General features: G+C 44.1%; 1 protein-coding gene across 1 annotated transcript; it reads left to right on the top strand.

Moving 5' to 3' along the window:
• Positions 1 to 6,545: 6,545 nt before the first annotated feature.
• Positions 6,546 to 11,449, top strand: LOC104347165 (vitelline membrane outer layer protein 1-like). The gene is given in 4 exon segments (XM_009952117.2): positions 6,546 to 6,565; positions 9,486 to 9,672; positions 10,343 to 10,438; positions 11,165 to 11,449. Coding segments are annotated over 4 exon segments (588 nt in total).
• Positions 11,450 to 15,000: the final 3,551 nt, after the last annotated feature.

Here is a 15,000-nt window from a genome sequence, read left to right as displayed (position 1 = left end):
AATAAGTAGAGTCTGGCACAGTCATGATGAGTCTTTCATGAGAAGAAACTTTTGGGGCTGTCTGAAAACCTGCGTGTGGCAGCAAATGGAAAGAGGGGCTTCCTGTAGGGCTGCTGTAGGAGACATGCTATGGGCAAGACTCTGTTCAGATCACCAGTTCCCTCTTAATGCTTCACTGACAGCTAGAGTGGCAGGCTTCGGTGGGGATGAAAACTTACACTTGCTGGAATGTTTAACCCTTTTTTAAATACATATATATAAATTTACAAGCATGTATAAAGACAGGATGCCACTGATGTGCACCTGGCCTCTCTGTGAGAAGTTCTTAGGGCAGGTGATTTTCACTCATACCCACAGAGAAATTTTAAATCTATTCTGAGACTGGGAGTTCCCATCAGTGTGGGATGTAGCTCTGCTCTGTGGTGACTCCAGAGAGGAGGGGATTAAGAAGCTTGTGCCCATTGGCCAGGAGAACAGTGATAAAAATCAGCACTCATAGAATCATAGACTCAGAATGGTTTAGGTTGGAAGGGACCTTAAAGACCACCTAGTTCCAACCCCCCTGCCATGGGCAGGGACACCTTCCACCAGACCAGGTTGCTCAAAGCCCCTCCAGCCTGGCCTTGAACACTGCCAGGGAGGGGTCAGCCACAGCTTCTCTGGGCAACCTGTGCCAGTGTCTCACCACTCTCACAGTGAAGAGCTTCTTCCTTACATCTAATCTCAATCTCCCCTCTTTCAGTTTGAAACCATTACCCTTAGTCCTATCATTACACTCTCTGATAAAGAGTCCCTCCCTCCCTTTCTTGTAGATCCCCTTTAAGTATGGGAAGGCTGCTGTAAGGTATTCCCTGATCCTTCTCTTCTCCAGGCTGAACAACCCCAACTCTCTCAACCTGTCCTCATAGGGAAGGTGCTCCACAACTCTCATCATCTTCGTGGTCCTCCTGTGCACCTGCATGAGCAGGTCTATGTCTTTCTTATGCTGGGGCCTCGGAGTTGAACACAGTGCTGCAGGTGGGGTCTCACCAGAGCAGAGTAGACGGAGAGAATCTCCCTCAACCTGCTGGCCACACTTCTCTTGATGCAGCCCAGGATGTGATTGGCTTTCTGGGCTGCGAGCGCACATTGCTGGCTCATAGTTGGTCTTTCACCCATCAGCACCCCCAAGTCCGTCTCCTCAGGGCTGCTCCGATCCACTCGTCACCCAGCCTGTATCTGTGCTTGGGATTGCCCCAACCCAGGTGCAGGACCTTGCGCTTGGCCTTATTGTACTTCATGAGGTTTGCACAGACCCACCTCACCAGCCTGTCAAGCTCCCTCTGGATGGCCTCTCTTCCCTCCAGCGTGTCAACTGCACCACACAGCTTGGTGTCATCGGCAAACTTGCTGAGGGTGCACTCAGTCCTACTGCCCATGTTGCTGACACAGATGGTCCAGTGCAACTTATAGAAGGTAGGAATGCGGGTAAGTGGCTTCTGCTAAAAAACCTCAAAAGATCGTCTGAGACTTAGAGCAGCAGTAGAGAGCTCAGAGGAAACTGTGGAAGGGAGGAAGAACAGCTGTCCTGACTAGGTTGCTCAAGTCTTTCTTTCCAATGATTTTCAGTTGGTTGTAGCTTTGCCACATGATAAAGGCTTCTGGTAAAACTTCTTGTGCTGTGTACTTGTCTGTAAAACTTCAGGTTCAGGCGTTTCTGAGAAGGAGGCTAAGGAAAAATCATTTTGCGTTGTTTTAAAAAGTCAACAATTCAGCAACATGTAGTGTTGGAACAATGTGAAGTCTGACAAAATATCTGTCATATGTATGCTCTCTCCGCATCTCATTATCATCCCTAATTAGTGCAAACATGTAATGTAACAAAAAAAATGCACTTTGCATCTGTGTAGATGAACCTTGGCAGCAATTGCATTGAGTTGACTGGTTATTCCACCTCTGCTGGGTATACTTCAGCCCTGAGCAGAGAAGGAGTATTGCTGCAACAGCTGCTGTGGCCAGATGCACACCTTCATGTGTCTTGGTGCTGGACAGAAAGCAGAGACACACTCCCCTGTTTTCCTGAAGCACTACCTGTGCTGTACACAGACAGTGTAGCATCAGAAGTTCCCAAATCAAATAAAGAGGGGCCAGAAACCAGATATAGGAGCTGGGTTGAGGAAAAGCCATTGCTTTTTCTAGCATGCAGGTTTCCTTCATGTCCAACATCACCTCCACAGCAATTCTTCTCCCTTCCCAACCACTGGCTGCAAGTGAACACCCAGATTAGGAGATGTGGGAGCTACAGCAAGCCATCAGAAGAGAAGCCTGTGCTTACTAGCAAGTACTTTGGTCCCATGGGCCCAGCTGGCATCGCCTTCTCCAGGTGGGCTTGCATAAATGCACATGGCTGGAGGAGGAGGTGCGAGAGAGTCCTGTGACTGCGAGAGCTCTGCAGGCAGGTGGATGCTACCTTTTCCTGGGCTGGCAGTGGCTCTCCTGCCTTCTCCCTGTGGCTGTGCTGGCCTCCTCTTGATTCTACCCATGTTAATGCTCAGTGTCTAGGTGAAAGGAGAGAGACATCCACCTCTGTTTGCCTCTCTGCTACTCTTTCTACCTCCTCAGGACTTTCCTACTCCCTGCAGCTCTCAGCATTGCCCATGAAAGCAGGAACTAGTGGGATGTGGCACATATGCCTCCATTTAGTGCTACACTTCTAATAATGCTGGAGTAATTGTTCCTCTTTTCCTTTCCTTTCTGAGTCTTTGGGCAAGAGACAAAGTAGAAAATGTTGCAAAGGGGACTGGATCTTGGCACCATGCAGGAAGCCAGGGTCTGGATATGGTTAGTCTGGGATGACTGGGCAACCTGGCTGAGTGTGAATGCTGCCTAGGGCACCTCTGTCATGCCTCATTTGGTCGTTCAGGTAGATCACTTCATTCATTCATAGATGGCTTCCTCATAATTGGTTGTTTTCTGAGTTGTTTGCACTGAGACACTCTCAATTGCAGAACAGTTTCCTACAAGCAGTTGTACCTCGGCCTTGAATATATTATATGCTGTGTAATACCTGAAACCCTGAAATCTAGTCAAAGATATCTGACACATTGAGTGAATGGGTTCTTTTGTCTTTAGTCTATGCACCTTGGTGCCTGGACTATTACATGGAGAAATGTCACTCCCTCATTTCACAAGAGAAACTAATGTTTGTGGAACCCTTGGATACCTCAGTGAAGAACACTATGGAAACTCCCAAAGCAAATAACTGAAGCTTTCCAATCAGAGTTTTAACAGAGTGTAAATAATAAATAAATCAAGCCCCAAACAGCTACCTTTGTTTGCAGGTTGTGACTGATTCTTGCTCTTGACGTTTATGACAGAAGTGAGGCAATAGGTGGAGGTTCAGATTAATGCATTTGCAGGAGTTGAAGCCAAGCAGATAACAGGTTCAAAACCACAGAAGAAATACTTATTCATAACTCAGAAGGAATAGCCTTCAAGTTTTCACTCTGAACTACACCCAGGTATAGGATATCTTGGGTTAATCTATGCCTAACCAGTATTTTCCCTTTGGTCATTTGTTCCTGAGAGATACCCCAGAAAAACTCATCATCAAAGTGGCTGATCATGCTTGATTTATCTTCTGGTTAGTCCAGAGCCTCCCACATGGTGTGAGTCCAGATCCCCAAGCAAAGCTATTGGGTCCGGGCCATTGTGGCTCGGACAATTTTGTGACAAAGGAGAACTGAAGCAGTGTCAGGATCAGGGCTACCTCCCAGGTCAGCAGTCTACTGGTCAGTGATGAAGGCTCAATCTGCTCTTTTTGGCTTGGCGTTACCGAGCTAGCATCCATATCCACCTTGCCACTGCAGGCATGGCCAAAACCCAGCCACAGCACACAACTGCCTTTTTCCACAGGTTAGTTAAAGGGAGAGGAAAAGAAGTGGGGAGGATCGTCAAGATCCACCAGTTGGAGCTTGGTGAAGGTGACATCAATGAGAAGAGCAGTTGTGAGGTCCCAGCTCTCTGCAGGGGACATTCTGGGACTGCAGTACTCTTCCTGGCATTGCTGTTAGCACCGGACAGCTTTCTGCAACCAAGTAGTGAGGACTGACTTGCCTCCATTATGCTGATTGATCTGCATACTGGTGCAGAACATGCTGTAGCTGGTGGCAGCCTGTCCCTACAAGGGAACTACTTGGTTTACTGGAGAAGAAAGCCCAGGTATGCACTACTGCATACATAGTATATACAGCCTGGGGTGTAGGACCCTGACACGGAGCAGGGGAATGGATCACTTTGGACATATTAGATACACCACAACACTCATGTTCAGGGGACTGAAGAGCCTTGCAGCTGTGGTTAAGGATAATCCTCAGAACTTTTCCCAATGTATTTTCAGAACAAGTTCCTAGAGTTTTCATATGTGAAGTGATCTCTAGTTGAAGATACAGTCATAGATTTGCAGTGGGTGTAAATTGACATTTGGTCTCTCGCTGTTAGTAAATCTGCACTACAGGAGGGTCTGTCTCTTTTTCTTTTTGTTAATTAGCGATTTGAATTAATGGTAAAAAATGTCAAAAGCCTGATCCAATTGTAGAAACATATATTGAGCCATGTTCCACAGGAGACTGTTCTGGGTCTGGAATTACTCAATGTTTTTATTAATGACTTGCACAATAGAATAGAGAGCTTGCTTCTTAAATTTATACATGGTACCAGCCTGGAAGATGCTGAAGGCACTACAGGATGGGGATAGAATTCAACATAAGCACAGATATGAAGTATTAACTGACATGATAATAGCCACCTTCAGAGAGAACTGAGAGTGGCTGGTGAGGCAGCAGTTCTACAGGAAGGGAGGTGCCAGTCCCACCTTTGCTATCTAATTGGGCATTTTAACCAAATAAGTAAATAGAAAGTTTCCACCTTTCCAGTACCATGCAGAAATGGAAAGATCTTTGTTGAAATGCTGTTCAAAACATGTGTGACCAGCTGGGCACAGTCCAGAACGGACCAGAAAAAATGATGTCTAGAAAACAGCATATGCAGGATTAAACCTTCAGAAAGAGTCAAGCGTCAGAGCCAAATCAGACAATACTTTGGTTTCTGCTGTCACCTGATGGTGTCCTGTACCCTGGGTAGAAATGGACTGAGTTGTCTGCTATGGCCTTATCTGCAAGTCCCAGCTGTTCTCTTTGCTGCTTCCCTCCACCTCCTTCCAGCACACCTGGGCTGCAGCCAGACAGCACCTCTCCCCATCCCCGGCTACCCTTATACAGACCTGCCTGAGGAGATATGCTTACTTTTCTAGGTACTATTCTCTCTTCCTTGTCTGTGAACCTCCTTTCCTGCTGATTCTGACCACTAACACAGCCTAGAGAAGAAGTGAACATATTGGTGCAAAGAGTGTAAACAACCATGAAACAGGAGCAAAACTATTTCTTCGTTACTGGCCATGGTCTCTGCTTTCCTTTTGCTCACAAGTTTCTTAAGGTTGTTTGATTTGCTTGCTGGCCATCCTATGCAGGTAGAAATCACAATGAGATCTAGTGACGAGTGGACCCTTTATGTGTTTTCAGTTCTTGTGTGGGCATAATGGACAGCAAGTAATTAAGAAATTAATTTAGTACTAAAGAAAAGGGCAAGGATCCTCTGTAGCAATTCTGAGTATAGTGGATCATAACCTAAGCATGAGCCAACAGTGTCATACTGTTGTGAAAATGACAGGAATTGTACTGGAAAGCCTGAACAGAATTGCAAGCTTCCAGCCACACTGAATAATCCTTCTCTCCTCACCATTTTGGTTCACCTCTACTAGGATATTTGGTACAGTTCTGGATGATGAAATTCAAGGACCTACTGATAGAGGAGAAGCAAAAAATATCCCCAAACCAATTCCACAAAACACTAGATCTATAAAATGTTATAAGCAGTAGGACTGAAAGAATTTGGATTATTTAGTAGGAAGGCAAGACTGAAGAGGACTGTGATGATAGTCTTCATGTGTGTCAATGGCTGTGGAGGGAAGAAACAAATAAACTATACTGTTATGAACAAGTAAAAACTTGTCTTACATTTCAGCAGACGTTAGGAGAGCTGGTCCAACAGTAAGTACAGCCGAGCGCTAGACTGTCTTGCTTAAGGGATCTCGGGTGCGTATAAAAAAATTTTCCTTTGGGAACACTTAGGTGTGGACTCATCCTGCCTTAGGACAAGCTGTCTTGTTATGTTTCTTCAGGTTCTCTGTCTCGGTTTCATTTATAGAGAGTATTGTTTTGTGGCGTTCTCTGGCAAAAATAAGGAGTTTTGGCATGCTGGCTCCCAGAAAAGAACTGGGAACCGAAAGAAATGGAGAGCTCCCACTGCAGGGCAATTAGGCTTTCACAAGAATGCATAAAAATAATTATTCATTGTAAACAAAAATTACAATGAGCAAGTAAAGAATAAGGCTATAGAAAGAAGACATACATAATTCATAGATAAAGGAAGTTCATTCTATTGATAATACAGAAATAAAACAATATAAAAAAATGTAAAGATTGTAATTTCAGTGTTAAAAACCCGTGATGGATGCTCAGCCCAGTAGGTAAGACCACCAAATTTTCTAAGTTTCCAAGGAAAGATTTACATGAAAGTTGGGGGTCATGGCCAGGTGGGAAACTGCTTGAAAACAAGTTCACAACAAGAGGAGCACCACCTTGGAGCTCTTCTTTACACCCCATCACTGACGCAAAACTGTCTTTTCCTACATCTGAGAAACAGCTATACTTAGTCTGTTGTTTGCTGTAAAGCATCTTTCTCTGCTCATGCACCTAGAAAATCCTGGTTCTCGTCTCACTTCTGACGTCTCTCACTTGCATTTTTCCTGCTATTCTATTTTCTATTAATCTGAGTCAATTTAACAAATGAGAAAATGAGGACCAGACAACACTTAATTTGATTACTCATGTTCTCTTAAACATTTGCTCATATTACTGAAAACTAATTCTACTTCAGCACTACTGTTTTTAGCCTACTAAAACCTAAAAAGAGACTGAGGTTATAAGACTAGTCCAGATGGGTATCATGCCTCCCTGTAGTCAGCAGAGATGAATGGATATTTTTAGAGAGAGGTTCATGTGAAAGTATCTGTTTCTCTCTATTGTCGTCATATAGTCTCTCTCAGTGGCTATAAAGGGAGACCATGGTGATTATTTCAGATGGAGACATCTGCACTGTAAATGTCTTATTCATACTTTCGTAGAATAGAATAGGTTCTTTATTACACTTTCATGTTTCTTTGGCAATAGGTGTGATTTCTGAGTTTGATGATGTACTGTTTCCATGAGACAGTGGGTTCTTTTGCAGGATGCAGCTACCTGTGGGTTGTCTCATCTTCACACCAAGCTGCAGCTGAGACAAGTTTGACAGAGTTAGGCTGTGTGATTTACACCTAATTGTAATGACCAGTTTGGATTGGAGCTGCTGAGGGACATGGCTACTGAGAGCTGGTGGGTGGCAACCAGGACCTTGGTAAGAGTGGGAGGAGTATAAAACGGCTTGGGGCACAGCGAAACACACAGTCATTCAGCCAAAACTGCCCCTCTGTACTTGCTGACTTCTTTGGTGGATGCTGTCTACCTTCACTCCTCTCCTGAGATCACGGGCACTTGCTGCCTTCAACTCACGCAAAAAACATCACTGAGATTATCTTCATGGCTGTTTGTACTGCCTTGTTTCTATCGACATCTCTCTTACAGTTCACAGAATCACAGAGTCAGAGAATGGTTGAGGCTGAAGGGACCCCTGGAGGCCATCTGGTGCACCCTGCCTGCTCAAGCAGAGTCACCTGGAGCCAGTTGCCCAGGACCTTGTCCAGATGGCCTTTGAATATATCCAAGGATGGAGACTCCACAAACTCTGGGAGCCTGTGCCAGTGCTTGGTCATCCTCACCGCAAAAAAAGTGTTTCCTGATGTTCAGGATGAACCTCCTGTGTGTGAGTTTGTGCTCATTGCCTCTGTTCCTGTACTGAGCACCACTGAAAAGAGCCTGGCTCTGTCCTCTTTGCACCCACCCTTCAGGTATTTATATATATGGATGAGTTCCCCCTTGAGCCTTCTCTTCTCTAGGCTGAACAGTTCCATCTCTCTCAGCCTTTCTTCATAGGAGAGACATTCCAGCCTCTTAATCATTCTTGTGGCCCTTCATTGGACTCTCTCCAGTGTGTCCATATCTCTCTTGTACTGAGGAGCCCAGCACTGGACACAGCACTCCAGGTGTGGCATCACCAGTGATGAGTTAAAGGGGAAGGTTCACCTCGCTCGACCTGCTGGCAAGGCTTTGCCTGATACAGACGAGGATTTCATTTGCCTTCTTTGCTGCAAGGGCACATTACTGGCTGATGTTCGACTTGATGTCCACCAGGACCCCCAGGTCCTTTTCTTCCAAACTTCTTCCCAGCTGGCTGGCCACCAGCATGCACTGGTGCCTGGGGTTGTTCTTCCCCATGTACAGGACTTTGCATTGGTCATTGATGAACTTCATGAGGTATCCACCAGTGCATTTCTCCAGCCTGTTGAGGTCTCTCTGGATGGCAGCACAACCCTACGGTGTATCAACCACTCCTCCCAGTTTTGTGTCACCAGCAAACCTGCTCAGGGTACACTGCCTCCTTGTCCAGATCATTAGTGAAGATTTAGACAGGACTGGACCCAGTATTGACCCCTGGGGTACACCACTACTTACTGGCTTCCAACCAGACTTTGTGCCTCTGATCACTACCACCCTCTGGGCCTGGCTCTTCAGCCTGTTTTCAGTCCACCTAAATTTCCTTCAGTACCACCTTTCTGGAAAATCTGCCTTCTACCTTCCCCCTCAATGGCATTTACCTCAGTGATCCCTGAGAATCACTGTGGGCATCTCAGCATGTCTGACTTCAGTTAAGCTTATTGCAAAGCACAGTGTTTATTATTGAGATAAAAATGACAGTGAAAAAAAACCCCAAAACATAAATAACCTACACATATGTCAAGCTTACCAGGAATCCTGTTCAACAAAGGGTGTTGGGAGACACAAGGCTTGAGTTTACTTATACTTTATTCCAGACCAGGTCCCTTTTGTTTCTTCATATAGTTTGACCTGCCTTGCCAGACATTCTGCAATAACTAAAATGGTTACGAGCATTTCTCTCAAAAGGCAAACATCACCATAGCCAAGTATCTGCAATGTGAGAAGCAGGAATTGATATTAAGCCTCTGTCACAAGCATAGCAAGGAGCACACAGGTCTTTCTATAGTCTTTCAGCAATGGTGGATACACCTGCAGCCATAACATCTTCTGCATGTTGGCTGTGAAACTCCCAGGGGAGCTACTCATGGGCACTGTGAGCAGGTCAGCAACTGCTGTGTCACTGCCTGGGTGGAAACTATTTTTCCTATGGTGTTTCTCAATGGACTAGTGGGGAAATACAAGCTGCCTTGGCAGGGTATAAATTCCCCTGTCTGTATACTAACTTTCCTTCAGCAGTTGCAGAGTGCAAGAGGTGAAGCTCTTTATGCCAGCTACCCTCATCCTGCTCCTCTCCCTCTGCACCCCAGGCCCAAGGGTGTGTGAATACACCTGTGTCCTCACTGCGCCCAGTGGAGGCCACTGGCGCAAATGGGGGAGTGGGCAATTTTGCTGCTATGGCTATGCCAATGGATTTGTGCTGAAGGTAAAATTCTCCCTATTTCCCACCATCTTCTGTCCCTGTGCCCTGGTCTACAACTCTCCACCTCCCAGGAGGGTCTTCTTCAGAGTCTAAGGACTTTCTGAAGAGTTTTTCCTCTTCCTGATTGCGATAATCTTTACATGTACCGAGTCTTCATATATAATATATAGAAAATGTTGCCACTGTAGTTACACCAGTAAAGAAAAATACGATTTTTTTTTTTCTTTTAGGACAAGAGGTCTCCCGTTAGATACAGCAAAACCAGAGCTACTACCAGAATTGTTTTGCTTTCAGTCTGGATAGAGATGTGCTGGCAGGTGTACAGTCTGCATGTGGCTGATGTTACTCAGAGAAGACACGTCAGTAATGAAATCTGCTGGAGTCAGGGAGAGAGGCAGCCTCCTCCAGTGTCTCTCCTGGGACTCAGAGCCTCTGCCTTGTATTTTGGGTCAGAAATGGTTAGAAAACTCAAAGAAGAATATGTTACAAGGGTCATGTAGGTACATTGCAGTTTCCTAGTGACAGATATCTTTCCAATGTTCTTGCCAAGACATTTTCTCTTTCTCATTACAGAAAGGAATTGGAACTGTTTATGACTGGCATTTAAAGGACTTTTCCTGGGTCTTCTCCCCCCCTTGCCTTTTCCTCTGTCCCTATGTGACTTCTACTGCAGGTGGAGCCCTCCCAGTTTGGGAGAGATGACACAGCTCTGAATGGCATACGCCTGCATTGTCAAGATGACTCAGTCATCTAGTCCTTGGTGGGGGAATAAGTAGCACTGTGTTTCTCCCCCGCTTGTCATGCACCAGCTCACAAAATATCCATAGGTGTCACCATTTGCAGGGGTCTCTTCTTTGTCTTGCTTTGTCTGCATAATGCTATAGTATAAAGTAAATTAAAACAGGTGGTTGAGGGTTTTGTTCATTAATTTTTAGGCTAATTAAACATGGCTACTCCACATTACCACCTTCTGTTTGCTCTTGAAATTTCTGCAGAGCCCTGTGAAGACCCTAAGTATAGTCCTAGGGATAGAGTCCTTCTTTGGAAATCTGCCACACATGGTGCAAATGTGAGAAAAGCGTTTTTTAAACCATACATTTAGATATTGTTTGGGTGAAGCCCTGGCCCTGCTGCAGTGAACAGCACTGCATCTCCAGACAGCAGAGTGTCTGCTCTCCCTAATGCCTGGTGTGTGCTTGTGAGACAGGTCAGGGGTGCATCATAAAACATGTGCTCAGGCTGTCCTTGGAGTTTCCACCAGAACCATAACTATCCAATCGTGGGCTTCCTGGTGAGATGCCAATAGAAAGAAAAGTACATCCTTGGAAGGGAAGGAAGAAAAAAGGGGAAAGTAAGGGGCCGCAGACTGCACCAGGATGATGTGCTGGTCACTGTTGTGAGCAAGGAAGTGTTAAGCTTCAGGGCAGCATGACAAGGAGAAGGAGCACTTCCTAGCAGTTTGCAGAGCCCAGACGTTCCTCTGCTTTTTGTCGGCTGGGATACCTGGACCAGCTTCCAAGTTTGCCCTGGGGGCTGCTTGATCTCCTTCTCACTGACAACAGAGAAGTCTCAAGGAGGAGGTGAAGACACAGCAGCCAACAACATCCAGTTCAGATGCTCAGATGAAACTGTACTAGTAGGTGATGGACTCCTGTGGGGTAGAGCTGGCCCGTGGAGCAAAATTTGCAACATCTGCAGTCTCCAAACCAAGGTAGAGCCCCAGCAGGGTCTTCAGGACAACACAACACTCAACAATGTGAAATTCTTCTGCTGTAAATGAGCAGCACTTGCTCCATTTTCATCACTATCTACACATCCCATATCCCACAGCAAATGAAACATCACTAAATCTTAGCTCTACCTTTGTACTGGGACATGTTTGTGACGTTTTGACTGCTTGCACCTTGCCTTACCAGCCAATGCCTTAGATGATGATGTTTTTTACAGCTACCATTATGTAGCTTTTACAGCTACCATTACATGCTGACATGACAGACAGGGAAGAATGCTATTGATTTGAGTCTGCTTGAGGTTTCTCACCAAAGAGAAAATGACCAATGAGAGCCAAATAGGGTGAAAAAGAAATTTGGGTGAGATGATGAGAATCATCAAAGATTTGGTATCATTGCACACTCCTAACTTTAATTTCCTCAAGACTTGTACATGTTTTTTACAAGCAATTTGTTAGCTCATACCTGAGGTCCTGCCTTAGGAAACATGGTTAGAAAGTGTGCTTACTCTGAGCATTCATCTAAGTGTGGCTATGGTGTCACCTGGGTGGACTGTATCTCCTCAAACCTCCCTTGTTGTTGCTTTGTAGTGTGCTCCACTGGCTCATCTAGCTGTTAATGCAAAACTCATTGTCATGGGACTTGTTTTTTCATTTGTTGCCTCTGAGCTTCATGCTCTAAATAGAAAGGGGAGAATCCAAACTAAAAATAAACTCTGTGTCATTCATGCATTTTTTTATGCTCCAATTTGCTGGATAAGCTTGAAGTCATTACCTTGCCCTGATGTGCTAGATGTAAAGAAGGTAATCTCGATTTAGGGAAAAGTCAAGCCTGGAGATCATTACTGTACCTTAATATCTGAGCCACCAGGCCTCTCTGGTAAGAGTTCAAGAGGACTTATTGCCTCTCTGAGCACCTTTCAGGAAGGCGGATGTTGCTATTCCCTCAAAGTAATGCATTGTGCATCTTTGTGTACTTGAAACAAGGTAGGGGCATGGTGTTGTCATTTTCTAGGTGACTGGTTGGGCTGTGGGGGTGTTATGTCCAGGACCACAGCCGTGTGAAGCAGCACAGAGCTGATGCATGGAAGTTTCTTCTGCCAGTTCACATCCTCTGATTAACACATACACAGCAGCCATTACCACTCTGGCTCTTGATCTATGTGTAATTTTCTTCCTATCACTTACCTCAAAAAATCTCTAATAATAACTGTATTTTCTTTTAAGAGAAATGGAATATAGTAGGCAAAAGAATAGAACAAACATGGTATGTGCTTTGGTTAAAAGTGTTTTCATTAAAAAAATAATGGATTTGTTTTTGAGTAGAACACTGGTCTGTCTAGCTCTGTGTACTGTCTCTGGTGGCAGTGCTCAATATCTAATGCTTGCTGCAATAAAAAGTTTCTCTGAGCCAAGGAAGTGATGAGTAGGAATTTTATTGGCAAAGCCAACAGTAATCATTGGATGTTTGGTGTTTGGTAATGTTCTCTAATGCTGGCCTTTGGATCACACAGTGATTTCTCATGATACTTGTGTCATTTTGCCTCCCAGTCCCCATTTTTGACAACACAGGAGTTTTCCAAGTGGTGGCTGATGAGTGGAGAAGCCAGCCATACAGAACTAAGGACTGGTTGCATCTGCTGCAAGCAGGTGGAGAGTAAAACATTTCCCTTGGCTCTGTCTGTACTGTACAGGGTATTGCTTCCTGTCTTCTGCTTCCTGAGGCACAGCTGGCATAAAATGATGCATCTCCAATGACATCATACAAAGTTACTTCAAGTGAAGCACTTACCAAAACCTCAGTGGTGCAAGAAATCTAGAAACATTCCTGCATTTGAATGATTTTATTTTTAAAAAATTAATATGAAACTTTCCAGCCGGACCTTCTGCTGTGAATTTGCATAGCTCTGATTTATTTAATCTCAGAATCTGATTTATTTCTTAATATTTTAAGCTATTTTTTATAATTTGGTGTTTGTTTAAGTGAACCTTTATCTGCTTTCTGTCCTTCTTTTGACTGCAGACATTTTAAGTATGCAACAGTTTTTTTAAAGAAATGCTTATTTTGCAAAACCAGTCCAGTCAGCACTTGAAGTATAAAGGATTATTAGCTTCAAGGAAGCATTTTGTAACTTCCATCTGCATTTGGGAGTTTCTGAAAAAAAAGTCTTTCTTTGTCATATATTCAGCTCTCTGTAAACTTTCAAATCCCTCAGCCATAGTACTTAGTAACAAAAAACACCCTGAATTAGCAATCTTTGCCTAACAAGTTGAACTAGACTAAATTAAAACTAAATTCTGATGCTATCACAGTTAACACACTGAAACCTACCTTCCAAAATGACTGTGTTTCCAAACCCCACACATGGACATATCTCAATTAGCATCTAGTTGCTTGACTTCCATTTTCTTATGAGATAGGTATTGTTTCAGCTCGCAAACTGGCCAACCAGTGTAATTAGTGAGGTGAGATTTGAGGACATAATAATAATAATAATAATAATAAAATAATAGCTGCACTGATCTAAACAAAACAAGCTTTGTTCAATGAGTGCAAACAGGAATCATGGTGACATTATTTGTATAATCTTCCAAAGCCTGGGGAATTCCTTTGCTCAGGCAGAGGCCGCTCCATGCACTTCAGAGAAGTCTTAGAGAGCCAACTACTGGTGACCTTCCACCAGAGCAAGCAGGACAAGCAAAAATTGGCAAGTATTTTACATTACAATATTGTATGATCAGTGTCACCAGGAAAAGCAGCAACATGACATTTCAAGTGACTTTTTTTCTCAGCATGTAAGTTGTGTGTCTTGGAAAGATATAGTGTGTGAATCTAAGTAGTGTGTGCAGCCAGTTATGTGTTGGAAAAGCGGTCTGGTAGCTTCTCCGTTCTCCACATAGAGCTGGTTTCTAAGAGAGTAAATTCTTGGAACGGTCATTATTGCAGAGCTGAAGTGCCTAAAAGAAGGAATTACTTTTATTTTGAGTGGTTTGTTCAAAAAGCAGTGCCTGTTTTCTTTTGTGTGTGTATATTTAGGCAATTGAAAAACTTGAGCTTTATATCATACCTTTCTTCTCCAGAGGGTAGCCCAAGCTGGAGGACTCTGAACATCTGCTTCTTCTCTGCAAATGAATGATTCAGTTAAATTTTGAGGTTGCACTGGGGCAAGAATTATTCACATCATCAGGAAAACTGACCTTTTATGCTTCCCTCTTGTGCTGGGTGTAACATAGCTTCATATCGGTGTGTGAATAAACACTCCAAACAAGAGCTGTTCCAAGAAATGTTTGGAAAACAGAATACCGTCTCCTCTTCACAGACTGTCTCATGTATTTATCAGCAACTTCAAAATCAAATGGGCATGTTTTTGTCATCTGAATAGTGGTGGAATACTTCCAGCTAGGCCTCCTCTGTTGGTCTGCTTGCAAAACATGGGCCATATACAGAAAAGATGGGGTGGAACTGCAATTTAGAAGCTTGAGCTGAGCAGGTCCCAGCCATTTACTGCACTTCAGATGGAGGAACCAAATTCTTTCAACTGAAACGAAGGTATAAAAGCATCACCAAAGTGTGCTGGAACTGATGTGGCTGAAACTGTGCA

The sequence above is a fragment of the Leptosomus discolor genome, chromosome 1, assembly GCF_034619465.1.
Source record: "Leptosomus discolor isolate bLepDis1 chromosome 1, bLepDis1.hap2, whole genome shotgun sequence".
NCBI lineage: Eukaryota > Metazoa > Chordata > Aves > Leptosomiformes > Leptosomidae > Leptosomus > Leptosomus discolor.
The sequence above is the reverse complement of the archived record's forward strand: the minus strand, read 5'-3'. Positions and strand labels throughout refer to the sequence as shown.